Source organism: Hippopotamus amphibius, chromosome 5, assembly GCF_030028045.1.
Source record: "Hippopotamus amphibius kiboko isolate mHipAmp2 chromosome 5, mHipAmp2.hap2, whole genome shotgun sequence".
NCBI lineage: Eukaryota > Metazoa > Chordata > Mammalia > Artiodactyla > Hippopotamidae > Hippopotamus > Hippopotamus amphibius.
Genome location: NC_080190.1, coordinates 141,409,092 through 141,426,647, shown reverse-complemented (window position 1 = coordinate 141,426,647; position 17,556 = coordinate 141,409,092). Strand labels below are relative to the sequence as shown.

General features: G+C 45.4%; 1 protein-coding gene across 2 annotated transcripts; it reads right to left on the bottom strand.

Annotated features, from left to right (window-relative positions):
- Positions 1-1,873: 1,873 nt before the first annotated feature.
- On the bottom strand, positions 1,874-16,715 carry DCSTAMP (dendrocyte expressed seven transmembrane protein). Of its 2 annotated transcripts, XM_057737161.1 has the most exons (4): positions 16,689-16,715; positions 6,790-7,831; positions 3,137-3,445; positions 1,874-2,241 (listed from the first exon to the last, which is right to left on the bottom strand). In XM_057737161.1, the coding sequence occupies exons 2-4, from the start codon at positions 7,816-7,818 to the stop codon at positions 2,167-2,169; spliced, it is 1,413 nt and encodes a 470-aa protein (XP_057593144.1). In that variant the 5' UTR covers positions 7,819-7,831; positions 16,689-16,715; the 3' UTR covers positions 1,874-2,166. The 2 variants fall into 2 exon arrangements, with proteins under 2 accessions (XP_057593144.1, XP_057593145.1); XM_057737162.1 differs by lacking the exons at positions 3,137-3,445; positions 16,689-16,715 and having other exon boundaries at positions 2,217-2,241; positions 6,992-7,818.
- Between the last annotated feature and the right edge of the window lie 841 nt (positions 16,716-17,556).

The window sequence follows — 17,556 nt, the reverse complement described above, 5'->3', positions numbered from 1 at the left end:
TAAATAAGCCCAAACTATAAATTCATCTTCTCCTTCTCAGATCTTTTTTTGTGTAAAGTTAGACCAATTAAATCATCATTTACCAGAGTATGGGCTGTTGAACTGGTCCTATGTGCTGTTTCATGGTTTAATAATTTGAGAAAATTTTGGGCGAAACAAGGTTAAATGAGATTTCTTTATTATAGGGTTTCTCAAAATTTTAACATGCTTTATAACTCTTTAACTGAACAACTAAGGAATTGGTGGTGTGTGGAACACAGTTTGGGAAATGCTGACTCAAATTTCTAATGTAGGCTCCTCTGCTAGAGAAATTTCACCAGTGAAGACCTGTATTAAAATACCTGCAATTCTGTAAAACTTCCTGGAATAATGGTTCTCAATGCTGGCCAACCATTAGAATCACCTGATAGCTTTAGCTCAGGCCAGCTAAGTCAGGGTCTCTGAGGGTGAGTTTTCTCATCTATAAAATAAAAGTAATACTACCTACCTCACAGGATTGTCACAAAACATAAATGAAATCGTACGTGTAAAATCCTACTCTGGTGTCCAAAACAAAATTTGGTCTTCGAAAAAATGTTTCTTTCTGGGGAGAGCATAGAATTTCAATTTTAAAATGTAGAAGATATTATTAAATTAGAAAATCACTATTTGGCTGGCACAGTTTTGCGTCCATGGGTGCTAAAATTAGAGGGTAAATATATGATGAGAAACAGGATGTTTGCAAAGTCTGAAGGTATTTCCCACAATATACTTATTCATCACAAAAGGAAAATAGTAACTTCAAGAGTGCAAGGAGCTGCAGACCCCATCTTAAGTAAGTGCAGAAGGGTAACCTCACCAGTAATGAGACATGTTAACATCACATACCCCAACCTCGTGCACTGAGAAGAGCACATCAGCACTTCTGTAGTATTGTTGCCCCAAAGTACATGACCTGGGTTTACTTATAAGGAAACATCAGACAAACCCAAAGCAAAGGACATTTTACAAAATAACTGGCAGCCCTCTTCAGAAGTGTCAAGGTCATGAGGGAAAAAGAAAGACAGACTGAGGAACTGTCCCTGATTGGACAAGACTAAGGAACCATGACAACCATCGCATGAGCCTGGATTGGATCAAGGACAAATCCTTGGGACGTTAGTGGGATATTACTGGGACAATTGGTGAAAATCCAACAAGTTTTGTACATTATGCACTTTTCAATGTTATTTACCTGGTTTTGACAATTGTGCTATGGTTATGTAAGATGCTAACACTCGGGGTGAGGGGTGATGAGTAAATGGAATGTTGTACTATTTTGCAAATTTTTTTGTAAGTCTGAAAAATTTTTTAGGTGAAAAGTTTCAAACTTGTTTTAAAATTTTAAAGTTTCTTCATTTCTTCACATTCTGGCACTTTAGAGGTAATAGAATCAGTATTTTTTCCCTCTTAGGTATTTTGAGTATAGGGGAAATAGGCCCCTGTGCTATAGTGTACATTGAATATAGTGAAAAAGAGCCCCAAGATGCACATTGTAGCAAGACTTCCACATGATTTTAATAAATGTGTTCTCTAAATAAATGTGGCTAGAGGATTTGGTAGAAGAGGAAAAACAAAAGAGATCCAGGAACGTAGGGGATAGGAGCAGAGGAGGTGGTGAGAATAAATTAGGAGCGGCTGGAGATGGGTTTTTGGAAAGAGTTCTTGAATAAAGGGCCAGGAGGAGGACACACAGTTGTGGGGGTAGGAAATAGCTCTGAAGGATACTGAGAAGGGAAGAGAGGGGACAGAAGAGTTTAAAGATATTTTACTGGCATCATACATGTATGTTCTCCTTGATATTTGTTTGTGAGCCTGCAGCGGAGATTTTGATTTTTCCTAATTTTTTCCTGCTTTTTTGTTTTGAGCATTACTCTATGCTGAGACTCATCCTTGAAGGGCCTGGTTATCTTTCCTGTTACACTGAGACACAGTCCGGATCATGTGCCTTGTTTGCGAGAAAGATAACATAACCATTCACCTGGTAACCCTCTGGACCTTATGGAAAAAAGCAGTTTGGCCCTGCAAACTCAAAGTGCTGGAGGACCATGCAGTGTAGTTCTCTGTTGCTGGGCGTGAGTAAGGGCCACCATCGGTAGACTGGAGGAGAATTGCTGGAGGTGCGGCTGAGGATCTGAGCGGCACCTCTCATGGGTCGTCTTCACTGGCTGTATCCATTCGTTCCTTCCCAATCATTTTCAGGACTGGAAGCCAGAAATGAATCTGAAAAGACATGACGTTGGATGAATGCACGTTAGAGTCATTTCAAATGCCACCGACACAAACTTTTCAAAAGACTTTGAAATGGCCAGAAAACCTGATCCTTAGGGATTATTTTGGTCTTTCATCGTCTGTGGAACTCTTTTCCAATTCTGTAGGATGTAGATAGCTGATGGCAACAATGCAAATGATTCTTGTCCATGGACATGCAAATGAATTTCACCCAGTAGAGTACAATTGATCCTCCCATCCACCCTGGTAGAAAAAGCCAGTTTTGCATCTATTAAGTGTATTCATTTTGGTATAACCGATGGCTTGTATATATGTGTGATTTAAATTGTTTGTTCTTTGAATTGGTTGGAATTTCTTATTGTTCCCTCTTTAATTAATAAGTTAAAATCTTTGACAAGTGTTCATTTCATAGATGTATGAAAGTCATGTTATCATACATATGTGTGTATATATATATATCTCATCATCAAATATATATTTTTAATGCTAGAGAATGAACAAATTCTTTGGAGTTTACCAAGCTGTAGTAGATACTTCCCTTCTGTTATTTATTTATCCTGCTAAAGTGACTCTTACTGGGTATTGTCCTTTAGCAGCCATTAGAGAGGACCTTCCCAGTAGCTTTTCTACAATATGACTGAATGTACCCCCTTGAAATCAATGTTTTGAAGGCTATCTTGTAGACTCCTCTGGACCAGCATTGTTGTAGAATCTTCTGGACTTAGCCATGTACATCTGTTCCCTGCCCCCTCCTTTCCCCCAGTGTCTCATCTGTTACTGGGGATATAAGGCCTAATGTAAAGTTGAAGATTGCTTTGAAATTCCATTTGCCCTTCAAATTCAAAATTTCCCTAGTTATAGGTTATACCCCTCATTTGGGCTTTACCTTTGTAAAGTACAGACTCAGTTTCCTTTTTACTTCTCCCACTGGTCGCTTTGATCTTTTTTTCAATAGCTTTGCATGTAGGTATCGGACACGCTCCCTCTGCACACTTGGGTAGAAGGATGCTGACACCAGGATTTTAAGTTGCGTCAGGATGGAGGACAACAGTCCTAGCATCACTAGTATCACAAGAATAATACTGAGAGGAATCCAAGTCTTAGATAGAAGGAGCTTTGGTTTAGGGATGCAGTTGGGTTCAAACAGAGATATATTAAAGGAAGAATCCTGGATGATGTCTTGAGTCCCTTGTTCCTAAAATGAAAGAATGAAATCATCAAATCCATGCCATTGTCATACTCTGTCCTTGTCTTTCTCAATACTGCCCTGTAACACGTAACATTTATCTTAAAACACGCAGGCAGCTTTGGCTGATGGAGCTATCCCAGCTCCTTTTATGTGCTGTGATTGGAATAAAGGAGAAGGGATGAGTTTTATTTGTAGCCATTTCAGTGTTTTCCAAAGTGGGTCTGTGGAAATATAGATTTCTTTGAGGGAAGGATATCAAATAAGTTTGTTTGCTCTGTCCTTTCTTTAGAAAGTTACGATGCCCATGAGACTGTTGAAGGCGCTGAGAAGAAAGCAGAGAAATTTGTTTAATTTCAGCCATTCTCCTAATAATTTTGATTGCATAACCCATTTTTATGGAATACCTGTGTCTACACTTTAGAGCATGGGGGATTCATGAAAGATGGTTTTAGCTCAACTGGGGGAGAAGTTTTTTTTTTTGTAGCAGAGCCCCTCAAGGCCCAGTCATAGCCTCCTCATCTTGACAAACATCTCGTCAGCAGACCGCAAAGTCATAAAGATGTGAAGGCATTAAATTATGTTCTAAGTCAACCTTCTAGAGCTTGGGTGGCCGGGGCGGGGGTAGGGGGGAGTGGGGTAGAATTATTCTTGATGCAAGAATACTAAGAAGAGTATATTTACAGAAAGTGGCTCTAAAATCCTATTTATAGAGGTTTCAAAATAGGACATTTTCTCATCTCTCTTGGATGCCAGGAGGGGTGCATTCCTTCATGCTTGAAGGCAAGAGAATAAGCCAGTTGCCCTCATCAAACTGACCCAGAGGGCAGATGACATGGAGCCATCCAGTCAAGCCATCAGCAGGAGAAGTGTGTGCTGATTCAGCTCTTACTTTTCCCTGACCTGAGAAAGTCACACAGTCTCTCAGTGGATTTGTTTTCCAATTTGGTAAAACAGGAATTAATGGACCAGATCCTGCCCATGAAGAAACAACTCCCAGTGTAAATCAAGCACCTTGGGGATGGAACCTTAACCTCACAGACTGGAGGACTTAGTAAGTGATCATCACCCTTGCGCCCCAGAGCCCTGGGGCCCAGAAGAGGAAAATGACTTCTGAAAAGAACCCAGCCACACCCAGGGAACACCGCGCACCTTGGATTTACCCCAATATCTGTGAAAAATCTGGAAACCCCCGAACCTGGGACTTCCACACAAACGTCAAGTCTGCAATTTCCCTAGCACGGTGGCCAAGCCGTAGAAAGCATTTGTGTTGCCTCTCCTTTTCTCTTATTAAAAAGACAGCTCGCCTTCCATTAAACAGAGAGATTTCAGTCCCGAGAGCAAACGCATGCACTCTTTTTAATACTGTTGGAGAAACAAACACATCGATTGAGTCGCTGATGAGAAATCCTGCAATAAGAAAGCAGCGGGTGTCCGGTCTGGGAAGAAATTATTTAGTCTGGGAATCTAACTGGGGATTTTGCAGTGGGGAGTCAGGGCTTCATAAAGGTTGAGTCAACTCTTTTGTACGGGCTTGGTGGAGGGTAACGAACTCTCAAAATACTGAGCAATGTACTAAATGTTACCCCAATGTTTTAAAATGTATTTGCCTCTCTCAAGTAAACAATTTGCCAAGATGGCATTGAGTAATGGATGGAAGATTCACTCTGGTATCAGACAGTCCTGAAAAGTTAATGCAGACTAGTGCTGGGCACACGGTAGATGCGGTAAGTAGGAACTGCAGCTATTTTTACTTACAATGCCCACCCATCCAGCCTGGTCTATTCATGTCATTTCCCATCTTTCTTCTTTATTTAAAATCATATGGAAATGGGAGAAACCTTGAGCCAACGTTGCTTTTCTTGCTTGACTTCTCCTTTGCAAATGTGCAGCCACAGAGAGACCCGGAATCTCCAAGGGCATCCTGGGATAAGGGCAGGGCACTGCCAGTCACGCGGAAGCCGCCTGCTGGCGGCACAGCCTCCCAGGCTCAGCAGGAGAGAGTCTGAGATGAGCTCCCACAGCAGTCTCATGCTCACATCCGTTCCAGCACCCACAGCCCTGCTGTCATTGTGAGCGTACGTGGCGGCTTCCCCCACCAGGGCGTGAGCCCCTCGTTGGCAGCCATCACAGTCTAGACGTCTTTGCATCCCTAGGACCCAGCAACACCCAAAAATGTGCTTGCCAGGACATTGTCATCAGAAAGCTTCTGGGCCTTTTTTGGAAGGCAGAGCTTGCTTTTTTCCCTCCTTCTGTCTAAAACAGTGAGAATTCACAAAACAGACATGGGTTTTGGCTGAGAAAGAAATAGATGAGAGAGGAGCAAAAAGAGAAAGAAGGAGAGGAAGAACTGAGGGGGAAGATCAAAAAGGGACCACAGGAAGGGGATGGGCTGTGGGGGAGGGGAGGACAGAGGCTCTTTTACTAGCCACCCCCCAGGATCAAGCCCGTCTGAAAATCTTGTGTGTCTTTCATTTGAAACCCTGCTTCCATTATCCACCCTGCTCCAGGTATCTAGAGCAATGGGGTTCTTGTAATGAACAGAAGTCTTCCGGGGAAGCAGAGTGCTCAGAGCAATCAGCTCCGAGAAGCAGCCCAGGATTCGGAGGGGCAGGGGCCAGAGAGTACCTGCTGAGCCAGGAGAAAAGGCGAGGGAGGGTGGGGATGCAGCAGGACGAAAGCGGGGTTTCTGAGGAGGGTTTCCAGGTCCCTTTCTGCCTGTCCCTTCTGAGATTTCCCCAGCAGAGGCACAACTTATTGTCGCTCGATAAAGAGGAAGGAAAATCGGACATATGGAAATAGTGCGTGGCGTTTTCACCAGCCCAGACTAGGGCACACCACCCAGCATGCATGACATTCACACACACGCACACACACGCAGCTACACACACTATGTGAGCACATGCACACAGATGCTTCCACTGGACACCCGGATACCCAGTGCGGCTCCACAAGGTCTGGGTTTAAAAACAAATACGACCCGTATCTGACCCGTATCAGAGTATCCAGATCCTCTGAAAGGTCCATATAAGCATAAATTTCCACAGGAAAAAATGGAAAAGAGAAAAGATGAGATGAACAAAAACCACGGTCTCCTCTGTTGGGACACGGCTGCCACAGGAAACTAAAACAGTGATCAAACATGTTCAGGATGTTATCATATTCTAACGAGGGGGCTCAACTCCATCTAACCAACTTTGGGGGGGGGGTCTTCCTATATGCCAGGCTCCGTGCCAGGCACTGGGGATCCAGAGGGGAATAAGACACTGCCCTGCCTTGAGATGTTCACCATCTTCTGCGAACACAGAGCAAACAGTTGGAATACACAGTGAGACAGGCCTGTGAACACCTACCTCTCTGTGCAGCTTCAAGTGAACCTCAAGCCCTGGCAAGCTTTGGAAATGTTTGCTCACGGAGAAAATGAGCCGATACAGCAGATAATCTATGGCTGCAAACAGCACCCAGATATAGAGATGGGTAAGTACCGGGAGGAAAAACAGCCCCAGGTTTTTCCTGTCTTTACGAGTCAGCCAGAAAGATGGGATGACGACATACTTCTTCCTTTCTCGCTTATTCAGTGGGAGGACGCAGGGCCTCTGTTCATGCCTCTCCCTTTCATCAAACTGAACAAATTGTCTGGTGATGTAGATGTTCTCAAACTTCCAACCACAAGAGCCCAAAAATCGCTTCATGAAGAGGCCAGTGCCGAGTAGCACCAGCAGGAGCCCTGCCAGGGCAAGTAGCTGGTGCCCCAGGGAGGACAACACCTCTGTCGCCGTCACCATCTGGTACAAGACACCCAGGGCTTTGTCTGTAGTGTCATTGAGGTGTGCCTTCAGGGCTTGGCTGCGACTGAAAAGAGAGACCTCCAGGGTCTGGTTCCAAGAAACAAGGTCATCAAATAGACTTAGGTGAGTGGCAAGGCCGTATATCCACTGAATTGCTTCAATATATTTTTTCAAAAGTGGAAAATGGATAGAAAAGCTCTTTGCCCTTAGGTTGCAAGTCATACTGTCCAGGAGACCTTTAAAGTTGTGAAAAATATTTTCCACGTGTCCAAAGATTACTATCCCCGTGCCAGCAGCAATCAAAGCATTCCTGCCTTCACGCAGGCCGCATGAGAGGAAGAAGAGCAGAATGAAACATCGCACATGCTTGGAGCAGCACAGCAGAGCACACATGGCCATCCAGGAGATGCTGAAGACTGTGAGTGAGGACAGAAAGCTGTAGAAGGCCATGGAGAGGAGGCCCACGGAAACGAAAGCAACAAAACAGCAAACGGCCAAATGTTGGGTAAAGTCCATCCAGCCAGGGCTTCTTGGAGACACATACATCCCCCAAAGACTTAGGAAGATATTGGTACCTGAGGTCCAGACACCCATGCTCCCTGTGTCCCTGGAAATGAAAAAGAAACCAGGGTCAGACGTTGCTTTTAAGTGTCCTCTGTCACTCTGTAAAGGGTGTGGTGATAGACTGATTGCAAAAAATGGCCATAATTTTTTACCCTTCTCAGTCTGCACACTGTTACCAAACCAAAGTTGGGTCTGCTCACCTGCACACAGCAAAGCCAATCTACTGACACTGGATTGTGACGAAGGGAAGTACAGGGTTTATTGCAAGGCGCCCAATGTGGGGCCAAGCAAGGAGAATGGGCAACTTGTGTTCCAACGACCCGGATTTGATATAAATGAGCTTATTTACAAAACAGAAATAGACTCACAGACATAGAAAACAAACTTACAGTTACCAGAGGGGACAACGGGGTAGGGTGGGGGGGCGGGGTGCAGGGGAGATAAATTAAGAGTTTGGGATTAACATATACACACTACTATGCATGAAACAGATAAACAACAAGGACCTAGTATACAGCACAGGGAGCTATATTCAATGTCTTCTAATAACCTATAATGGAAAAGACTCTGAAAAACTTAATCACTTTGCTGTACACCTGACGCTAACACAACATTGTAAATTAACAATACGTTAATGAAAAACATGGTTTAAAAGAAAGAAAAAGACCTGAACTTCCCGGTGGCTTTCGGGAGAGGGTTATTAAAGGCAAGGTGAGGCAGAGGGTTGCAGGGCGCCTGATCAGCTCTGTACATCCTTCTGACTGTGGGTGGTGAGGTAACAGTGTGATGTTTCGGGAATTAGCATCATCAACCTCTGGTTCCAACCTGTCTGGGTCTGCGTGCGTGTGGTCAGCATGCAGTTACCTTGTGCGACCTGAGGCGAGTTTTAATATCCGCAAAACAACGGAAGGATATGGTTCAGGATCTTATCTACAGCCCTTGAGGAGGAACTAAAGGTCCTTGACTTTGTTTTACGGCTAAGCTCTTATTATTTTGTCTTGCTTGGCTGTTTTCCTTTGCTCATTTTCTCACTTTTCTGATTAAGTTTGCTTTTTGGACTTGGGGGAGGTCTGGGAGGCTAAAGCTTTTCTGCAAACAAGAGGTGGGGGCCACAGGGTGTGTTCCTGGGAAGGCCCTGCAGCGTCCTGCTCAGTTTCAACACCTCCTTGCAAAGTGACGTCGCAGCTCCTCCCGTCAAGAAGTGAGAGGAATAGAATCAGGTGGTGCGGTTTCTCTCTCCAGCCCTTGACTTTGGGATGGCCCTGCAACACCACTGGCCAACGGAATGCGGCAGAAGTGACAGTGTGCCTATCCCGAGTCTACGATTCCCTCCTGCCTCTCTCTTGGAACCCTACTCCTAACTTGTGAACAAGTCCAGGTGTGTTAGCTTCTACTGCTGCCACAGCAAATTTCCACAGACTTAGTGGCTTATAGAGACACGCAGTTATTCTCTCACAGTTCTAGAGGTCAGAAGTCTAAAATGGGTCCAGAGGGCGGCAGAGGGCTGGAGGTTCTACGAGAAGATCCATTTGCTTGCCTTTTCCAGCTTCTAAAGGCCGTCTATATTTCTTGTCTCATGGACTCTCCTCCATCTCAGAGACAGCAATGTTGCATCTTCTTTTCTTTCTGATCTCTGCTTCCATCCTTATATCTTCTCTCATAACTCTGATCCTCCTGCCTCCCTCTTCTAAGGACCCCTGTGACTATACTGGGGCTGCCCCGTAATCCAGGATAATCTCTCCATCTCAAGATCCTTAACTCAAGCACATAGGTAGGGTTCCTTTTACCGTGAAAGGTAACACAGTCATAGATTCTGAGCATTAGGACATGGACATCTTTGGTTGGGGTGCGGGTGGGGGGAGGCCATTCAGCCTGTCATACCAGGTTGGGCAGCTGAATGACAAGAGGCATGTAACTAATTTATTCCATCAACTCAGCCAATAGATAGTCAACTGCCAGATATGTGAAGGAGGGTATCGTAGACTAGCCAGTCCCAGCCACCAGCTAATCACAGATACTTGAGCAATAAGAAATGCTTATTTACTTTGAGCCCCTGAATTCTGTGCTGCTTTGTTAGGCAGTGACTGTTAACCGATAAAAGCAGCAGTCCTGTGCCATGGGTCTTATCACTTGAAACAAATCTTAGGTTGAGGGACAGGCTGAAATTTCAACAAACTGCCTTATGTAAGATCACTTTCTGATAGTCACCTATTTTCTTGTGCTCTAATTTTACAGACAAGAAAGCAAATGAAAGGCATCCAAACTGAAATGTGGCATTGGACTGAGGCCATTGTTTTCAGCTCTGTAACCACTGTGCCTTCCCTGCCCTGCTCCTACCCTCCAAGTGCAGTTCTCTCCTGAGACTCTTACAAGGAAAATGAGAATATTTTGTCACTGAGTTCATCACCTTTTCTTTTTTCCCAGATCTGCCATAACTAAAATGAAGGTGCTATGGGGCTGCTACCACCCTGTCAGTCATGCAGATTTAGGTGTGTGATGCACTCAGAGAGCCTTGGGTCTGGGATGATAGAAAATAAATTTGAGCTATCTTGATTGACACAAAAATATCTAATGAGCATTATACCATATGTATGGAATCTTAATGAAGACACTGATCAATTTTTGAATACTCAAATAAATCCCTTCTCACAGGGAATATTTTGAGGCTGGATTTATGGAGTAACTTAATACTGTCCAAGCCGGTGAATGACACTGGTCATGTGAGAAAGCTGTCCAGGCATTGGCTGGAGGATGTGACCTGAGCAACCTGAAGTGAGGAAATGAGTCTCTTTCTGGGTCCAGAAGGAATGAGGTGAATGTAGGGGAGGAATGAGATGGGGAGATAGGCAGGTTAGGAACACACCTGTGGAAAGTTCTCCAGCAATAATATAGAGGGCTCGTAGCTCCTGACAGCAATCTGACTGGGAAAGTTCAGCGCAGAAGAGAGATACGGGGAGACACTGCATTGAAGAAGGGTCATTACCATGTGGGACTGGCCTTAGCAGAGATTTAAGATCCTCCCTAAAAGGGTGGTCTTACTCCATCCGGAGGAGAGGAGATGGGAATAAATGGGGGCAGGCAAAAGAACAGAGTTCTTTTTTCCTGCAAGCTTTCTTCCCTTCAGACCTGGAGGTGGATTCGGAGGTGGGCAGTGCTCCTGTACAGCGACTCCACTCCCACGCCTCCCTGGCCCCCAGAAATCACTGATGGCTCCTGTGCTCCTGAGCTGTCCGCAGGCTTGCCAACGCATCACGGCCTGGGCTGGAGGACTTGATCAGTCAGCCGTGAGCAGGCGGACCGTGGGCGGAACACCCAGCACCAGGGCAAATCGGGAGGTGCCACCTCTTCTCCTAGGCGTGCCCCCATTTGCTTTCTTTGTTACGGCTTTGGATTTGACCCCAAACCAATATCTGAGTCATTGGTACACTAATGGATATTAATTGTCTAGTATGTCCTGGGAGCACTTTATATATAGCATCTCTCTGCATGCTCCCTGAAGTCTCTGGAGACAGATGTTCTTTGCTTTTCACACAATGGACACTGAGGCGCAGAGTGCTTGCTGAAATGTGTCAGTGATCACACAGAGAGTGAGTGACACAGCAAAATTCAGGCCAGATCTCCCTGCCCCCTGCGCCATGCCCAGATTCCACGGCTCTGGGTTATGTGACAGGATGCTCAGCTTACTGTATCTGCTGGAAACACATCACACTTTCTGCCAGTGACTATTTAAGAGCTGATTTGTATATTACAAACCCATTTCTATCTGCTTATTTTTTTTGGATCAGAATAGTTGACCCTGTAAGCATGTTTTTCAAATCAGCAGATTTTTCTCTACAGCAAATCAGAAATCCCAGCTGTTTTATTTTGTTCTAATATTCTTTATGAGGTACCATGTTGCTTGCTTCCTAAAAAATTAATAATGCATATTTTAGATTCATTTTTCCCTTCTCTTGCCTTCATCCTTGTACAGTGTGTTCTTAATAAAGAGATTTCTCTGCAAGTGAGAAACAGATTTATGGATGCATTAAAATTTTAACATTCAGCAGTAAAATCTAATAATTAAATAAGATACATGACTGCAATTTTGTCTTGTAAGAAGAGGCACATGTTTTCTTAACAAGCAACAGACCTAATATTATTCTTTGTTTTTTTTGCTGAAAACAGCACGTCACCAAAAGACACCAAAGCTTTCTATAGCAAGAGGACTGAATGCCTCCTCTCCTATTTTATAGCTCAAGCCACAGAGGTGAGCTTTGGGCCATGGGCCCAGGGCTGGTGTTCCAGTCTTCCCTTCCTGTCACTGTTGAATGTGTCCTTGATTTCTTCACCAGTCTCTGTTCCTCATCTTCCCTACTTGACCTGAGCTCCTTCCTGGTGAGGTTTAAGGAGGGAAGCGTGGGCAAGCACATTAAGATGTCCTGGAGATAAAGTGCCCAAGAAATGCAACCCATTTCTTCTTGTTTCTTTGCTGCCACAGCAAATTGAGAACATCCCTTCTCTGAAGCTCTTTAGGCAAGGCTTGAATGCCCCAAGGATGGGAGGCTCAGAGGCAGGAGCTGGATTGCAGCACCTTCCCCAGCACTAATGTGTGACATGCTGCCTTTAGATATCTGTTGATTTCTATCCTCTTGCTCCTGCAGAGGTGTAGTCATTGTGCTGATCTTTCTTTCTTCAGATGGCCCCAATTCTTTCCTTTTAGAAAAATCAGGAAATCAGGATTTGGACAAGCTGGTTGCTTATTTCTTTCTCAAAGACTTTCTCAGGCAGATACCCAGATTCTTAAATTTTATTTTTAGAGCTGGAAGAAATCTTAGAGGTCAGAGCTTCTTAAGCTTGAGTATGTTATCACTGGGGGAGCCTTGTCAAAATGCAGATTTTGATTCCGAAGGTCTGGAGTGGCACCTGAGAGCCTGCATTCCCAACAAGGCCCAGGCGGTGCTGATGCTGATCGCCTGGGGACCAGACACTGGGTAGCAATCTCTAGAATTCAGGACTGATAGCACCTTCAGCGGTGATGGAAACCTTCTGTACCTGTGCTGTCTAACACGGGCAGCACTAGCGCTACGTGATGATTAAGCTGGTGCAGCCGAGGAGTTGAATTTTTAACTTTATTTAGTTGTAATTAATTAATTAATTTATTTATTTTTAGTTGTAGTTAAATTTAAATAGTCACATGTGGCTGTTGTCTATCTACTGAACAGCACAGTTCTAGATGACTAACACCTGGCCGGCTGGTTTCTACAAATGAGGAAACGAAACTCCAAAGAGGATACTGGACTCACCAAGGCGGTCCTGGCACTGGAGGCAGAGGTGGGAGGGAGACCCCAGTTTTCTACCACAATGTGACACATTTCCTATCACATCAACATCTCATTTCTGACTTTTCGTGAAACCTGTTTTAAAATCCCTACCAGAGTTCCTAAGCAACAGAGTTAAAATTTCCCACATACCAAATTAGCCTTCAGGCATCCCAAAATAAGTAATTAGAAAAGTGGGCAAGCAGAATAGTAATAATAATAGGTATCAAGTTGTTACCAAGTGTGGCCACTATTATGGCATCTGAAATACATTGTTCCTAATCTTCACAGCAGCTCTGTATGATTACATCGATATATTTTAGATGAGGAAACTGAGGCTCAGAGAGGTTGAATAACTTGCCCAAAGTCACACAGCAAGTAAGTAGAAGAGCCAGGATTCTAAGTCATGTTTGAGTGGCACTGAGGGCTCAGGGCAGGCTAGTTTCTCAGACTCTCTTTATCAGGATCATCATGTTCTGAATTGGGTTGAAAAATATTCCCAGACTCCCAATCACGCACGCGTCCTGAGCTGCACATTCAACAATGTGGGCGTAGGCACTGCACTGTCATCTGCATCGGGCTTCTCCACCTCCTCTGCCAGCACAGCCTCACTGAACCCTCCAGAGCTAACTACAGAGACATCCGGTGTCAGGCCCATCCTGGTCTGAGGTCTAGGCTGCAAGGCACTCGTTCTCAACTGAACCATCTCACCCAGGTCAGGGGACGAGAGCTGCATTCAGTGTTGGTCCCCACCTTCTCCGCTGAGCTGGGGGTTAGGGTCGGCGTTTTCCCTTTGCTGGTAAATTAGGGCAGTGTGGGCAGCACTGAGCCTTTAAAAGCCTGCAGGGGTCAGACAGGCCCGGTAAAGAGTGAAGAAAATCAGGAGATACAGGGACTTCTTGGGGGGCAGGGGTGAAGGGCAGTGGGTCTTGGGGGGCTGGGAAGCCCATAGCCCAGTTGAAGCTGCAGGAGCAGGAGTCCCAGCCCAGCCCGGATTTTCTTCGCGGCTGTACATAGACCCAGTGCCGCCAGATTTTCTGATTTTTTTTTTTTTTTTGAGAGAAGCCAGAAATCTAATTTTCTTTGGGAAGCATCTCCTGATTTAAAAAACAAAACAAAACAAAAGCAAAACAAACAGAAACCAAAAAGTTGGTTCAAATTATTTTTAAATAGTTTGACAATGATTTTGGTCACTGGTTGTCAGTTTGCAACCCTTGGTCTTTGGGGAATCCTCACATGAATTCCTCCTCTTCTCTCTGCTCTGCCTCCTCACCTTATCTTTCTTCTTCTCCAGTCATCTGAATTACCTTTCCCTCTTTTTATCCCCTGGGACATTTTAAAAATCATGCTACAGGCCAGATTCCAGTCTCATGCATAAAGGTTTTCTTCTATGCCTTGGGAATATTTATTTTTGCCTGAAGATCTCCAGCTCTATTTTATTTCATTCTCTTGTGCTCCTGGATTGATCACTTTTTCCAGCAGCAGCTAAAAGGCTAACCTGATCCCTTTAACCCACAGTTTCTCTTTATCGTGCTTCCATTATCAATAGTGTTTATCTCCTGACTCAACATCAGTGTCTCCCCAGGACCACGTACCTGCTTTTTGCTTTTACCAGCAGTAACATCCCAAGAATAACTACCACATTCCTGTCTTTATCCCTAAACTCCAGTTTGCACCACACCTCGGGGCTGGGAAACCACAGCTGGAGTCCACAGGTGAAAATCACTCAGGACCCATCTCTCTTTCACAGGATGAAAGTAACTTTTGCGTGGCTGGGTGGGAGGGAACAAGTTAAGGAACAGGGGCAGTGATGAGGAGCCCCCTGGTCCAAGCAGGGAGCCATGCAGAACCGTGCGGTCTGTGTATCCGGCCTGAGCCCACACTTATCTGCTTTCACGCAGAGCTGAGCTGTTGCCATGGGAAACAGAAGCGGCCAGGCTTTTCATCAGCGTGCACACGCCGGCAAACGCCAGTAACAAGGTGCACACAGAGTGGATTCGACTGTTTTTCCTGGGGAGCATTAAATGTCAGCAGCAGCAGCAAAAGCTGCGGCAATAACGGCACGAGCCCCCAGCCCCAGAGCCCTGTTCACCCAATTTGCTGAGGAGTCAGGGAGACGAACATTCCTGTGTTGTCCTGTGATTCTTCTGAGCACAGATTAACTCTCAAGATGCAAAGAACGCATCCTTGCTTCAGATACAAGACCTGGTCAGCAGCCATGACAATAATAACTAGAGCCTCCAAGGGGCCCACCCCGGGAGCCTTCTAGATTGGGGGGATATTGAAGATGCACATCACCAGTGCCACTCCGGGGCTGACAGACAGACAGGCACAGGCTCCCTGCTTCTGCAGGTGCAGGAGAAACCAACACAGCCTTCTTTGGGGAAGGACCCGGAGGGTCCTCAGTGCTGCCCTCGTGCTCCGCTCCTTCTCCACGTGGGGAGCACGCACCTTGTCTGACATCCCGAGATTTCCAGTAAGTGAGACCAGCTCCTTCTGACCCTGCTCCCTGTGCAGAAGCCAATGGCTTATGCTCAACAAGCCCAGATACAGTCTGCAGACACCCTGGGGGAAAATAAACCTGACTGCCGATGTTCTTTCTCTGCTCCTCCAACTCACTCTGCTAATCCCCTGCGGGGACCTAGTCTGAACCCGTCAGCCTCGCACTGACTGCAGGACTTGATGGGAATCTCATTTTAAAGGAAATTTAGAGAAAGGGCAAAGTGGGACAGAAAAAGAGCACAAGGCAGGGAGACAGGAGACCGGTGGTCTAGCCTGCCTGTGACCTTGGATAGGCCACTGCACCTCTGGGGACCGCAGCTCCCTTGGGCTACCCCAGTCCTAAGGGTCCTGCCAGCCCACAGTCTCGGAAGTAAAGGCAAAGGAGAGCAGCAGAGCCTGCTCTGGGCGCTGGCAGTTTTGCAGCAGCCCAGCACACAGAAGGAGGACAAAAGGAGAATGAAGCGTTTCTTGTCCTTTTCTCTTTTTCTTTCTTTCTTTTTTTAAAACTCTTGCAAACTTATAAATTGGTCAGGAACACAGTGTTCTCTGAGCCTGCCAAAATAGCTCGAGCACCGCCGAGAGGTAGAATGAATTCCTCATAATTTTGTTTTCATCGTTCTTGCCTTGGGAAAGCCAGTGAATGCCTTCCTCTCGGAAAGCAACCTTCACCCAGAAAAGGAAAGATTAATGAAAGCTCCCAGGTAAACAGAGGAGAATCTACAGAACACTTCAGCCTGGCATGGCATTGTCTGTGAGGCCTGGCAGCCTTACCGAGCCAGCCCTGCTCCCCTCCCGACCCTGGGCATGGCTAACAGATCAGTTCTTCAAATGCCAGAGATGCCGCAAGTCCACACTGCTCTCCTGTTAGGAAGATACTCCAGCTGCCATCCTCCCTGGGATCAGGGATTCAGATCCCTCAGGCCAACGTTAGCAAAGACCTCCTTTCTGAGATTTCTGTACATAGGTGCACTGTCAGGGATAGAGGCAGGGGCTTACAGTTTCCTCTGGTCTCGACTGTTTATTCCAATTTACTGATACTTAATTTTTTTCTTAAAAAAAAAAGCAATTTCAAAATCAAGATTATTCTGAAAGTTTACTTACAGGTTCCTCTCAGGTTCTTCTCTGAGTGCAAAAATGCCCTTCCCAAGGGCTCTGAGTCTCGATATAGAACAGGGAAAAAGGAACCAGAAGTGACAAGAGGGTCACACAGCCATGAATCAATCTCTTTAATTCCCCAGAGAAGTGACTAAGTCGTTTCATATGGACAACGGGGATAACTGATGCAAAGGAGCCACATATTTCTTTCTGATATTTTTCTAAGAATAGATGTTGCAGAAATCAGTTCTAGAAAATAATGAAATAGGATATTTGCTAACACCAGGGAGAGAGTTATGAAAACTTGGACTGTCTCTTGCCCTCTTCCTCTTCTCCCTTCACTCTTACTCCCCACCCCCACCCCCACCCCCAGTGGTAGAACCAAACATTCACCATCCCCACGCCCATCTGCAGTTAAAGAGGCAAATCTCATGAAGGAGTCACCTCTGCCCTGATGACCCAAGACAGGTGTAGTAATCTGTGTCATGCGTTTCAATGTTTTTTTTTAATATTCATTTATTTATTCGACTGCACTGAGTCTCAGTTGCGGCACGTGGGATCTTTGTTGCGGCATGCGGGATCTTTAGTTGCAGCATGCAGGATCTAGTTCTCCAACCAGGGATCACACCCTGGCCCCCTGCATTGGCAGCTTGGAGTCTTAACCACTGGACCACCAGGGAAGTCCCATGTGTCTCAATCTTGCTGGGACTTCCCATCTTAGAAATCTAGCTTCAAATCAAGAGGACCAGCTCGCGTGGTTGCAAGGAATTAGGAAAGCTCAAAACCTTTCCACAAAACTGCTCTTCACCTTTTGACTGGGACCCATAGTATAACTGCAAGAGCTTTTATCTTAAAAATTCACACATTCCTATAA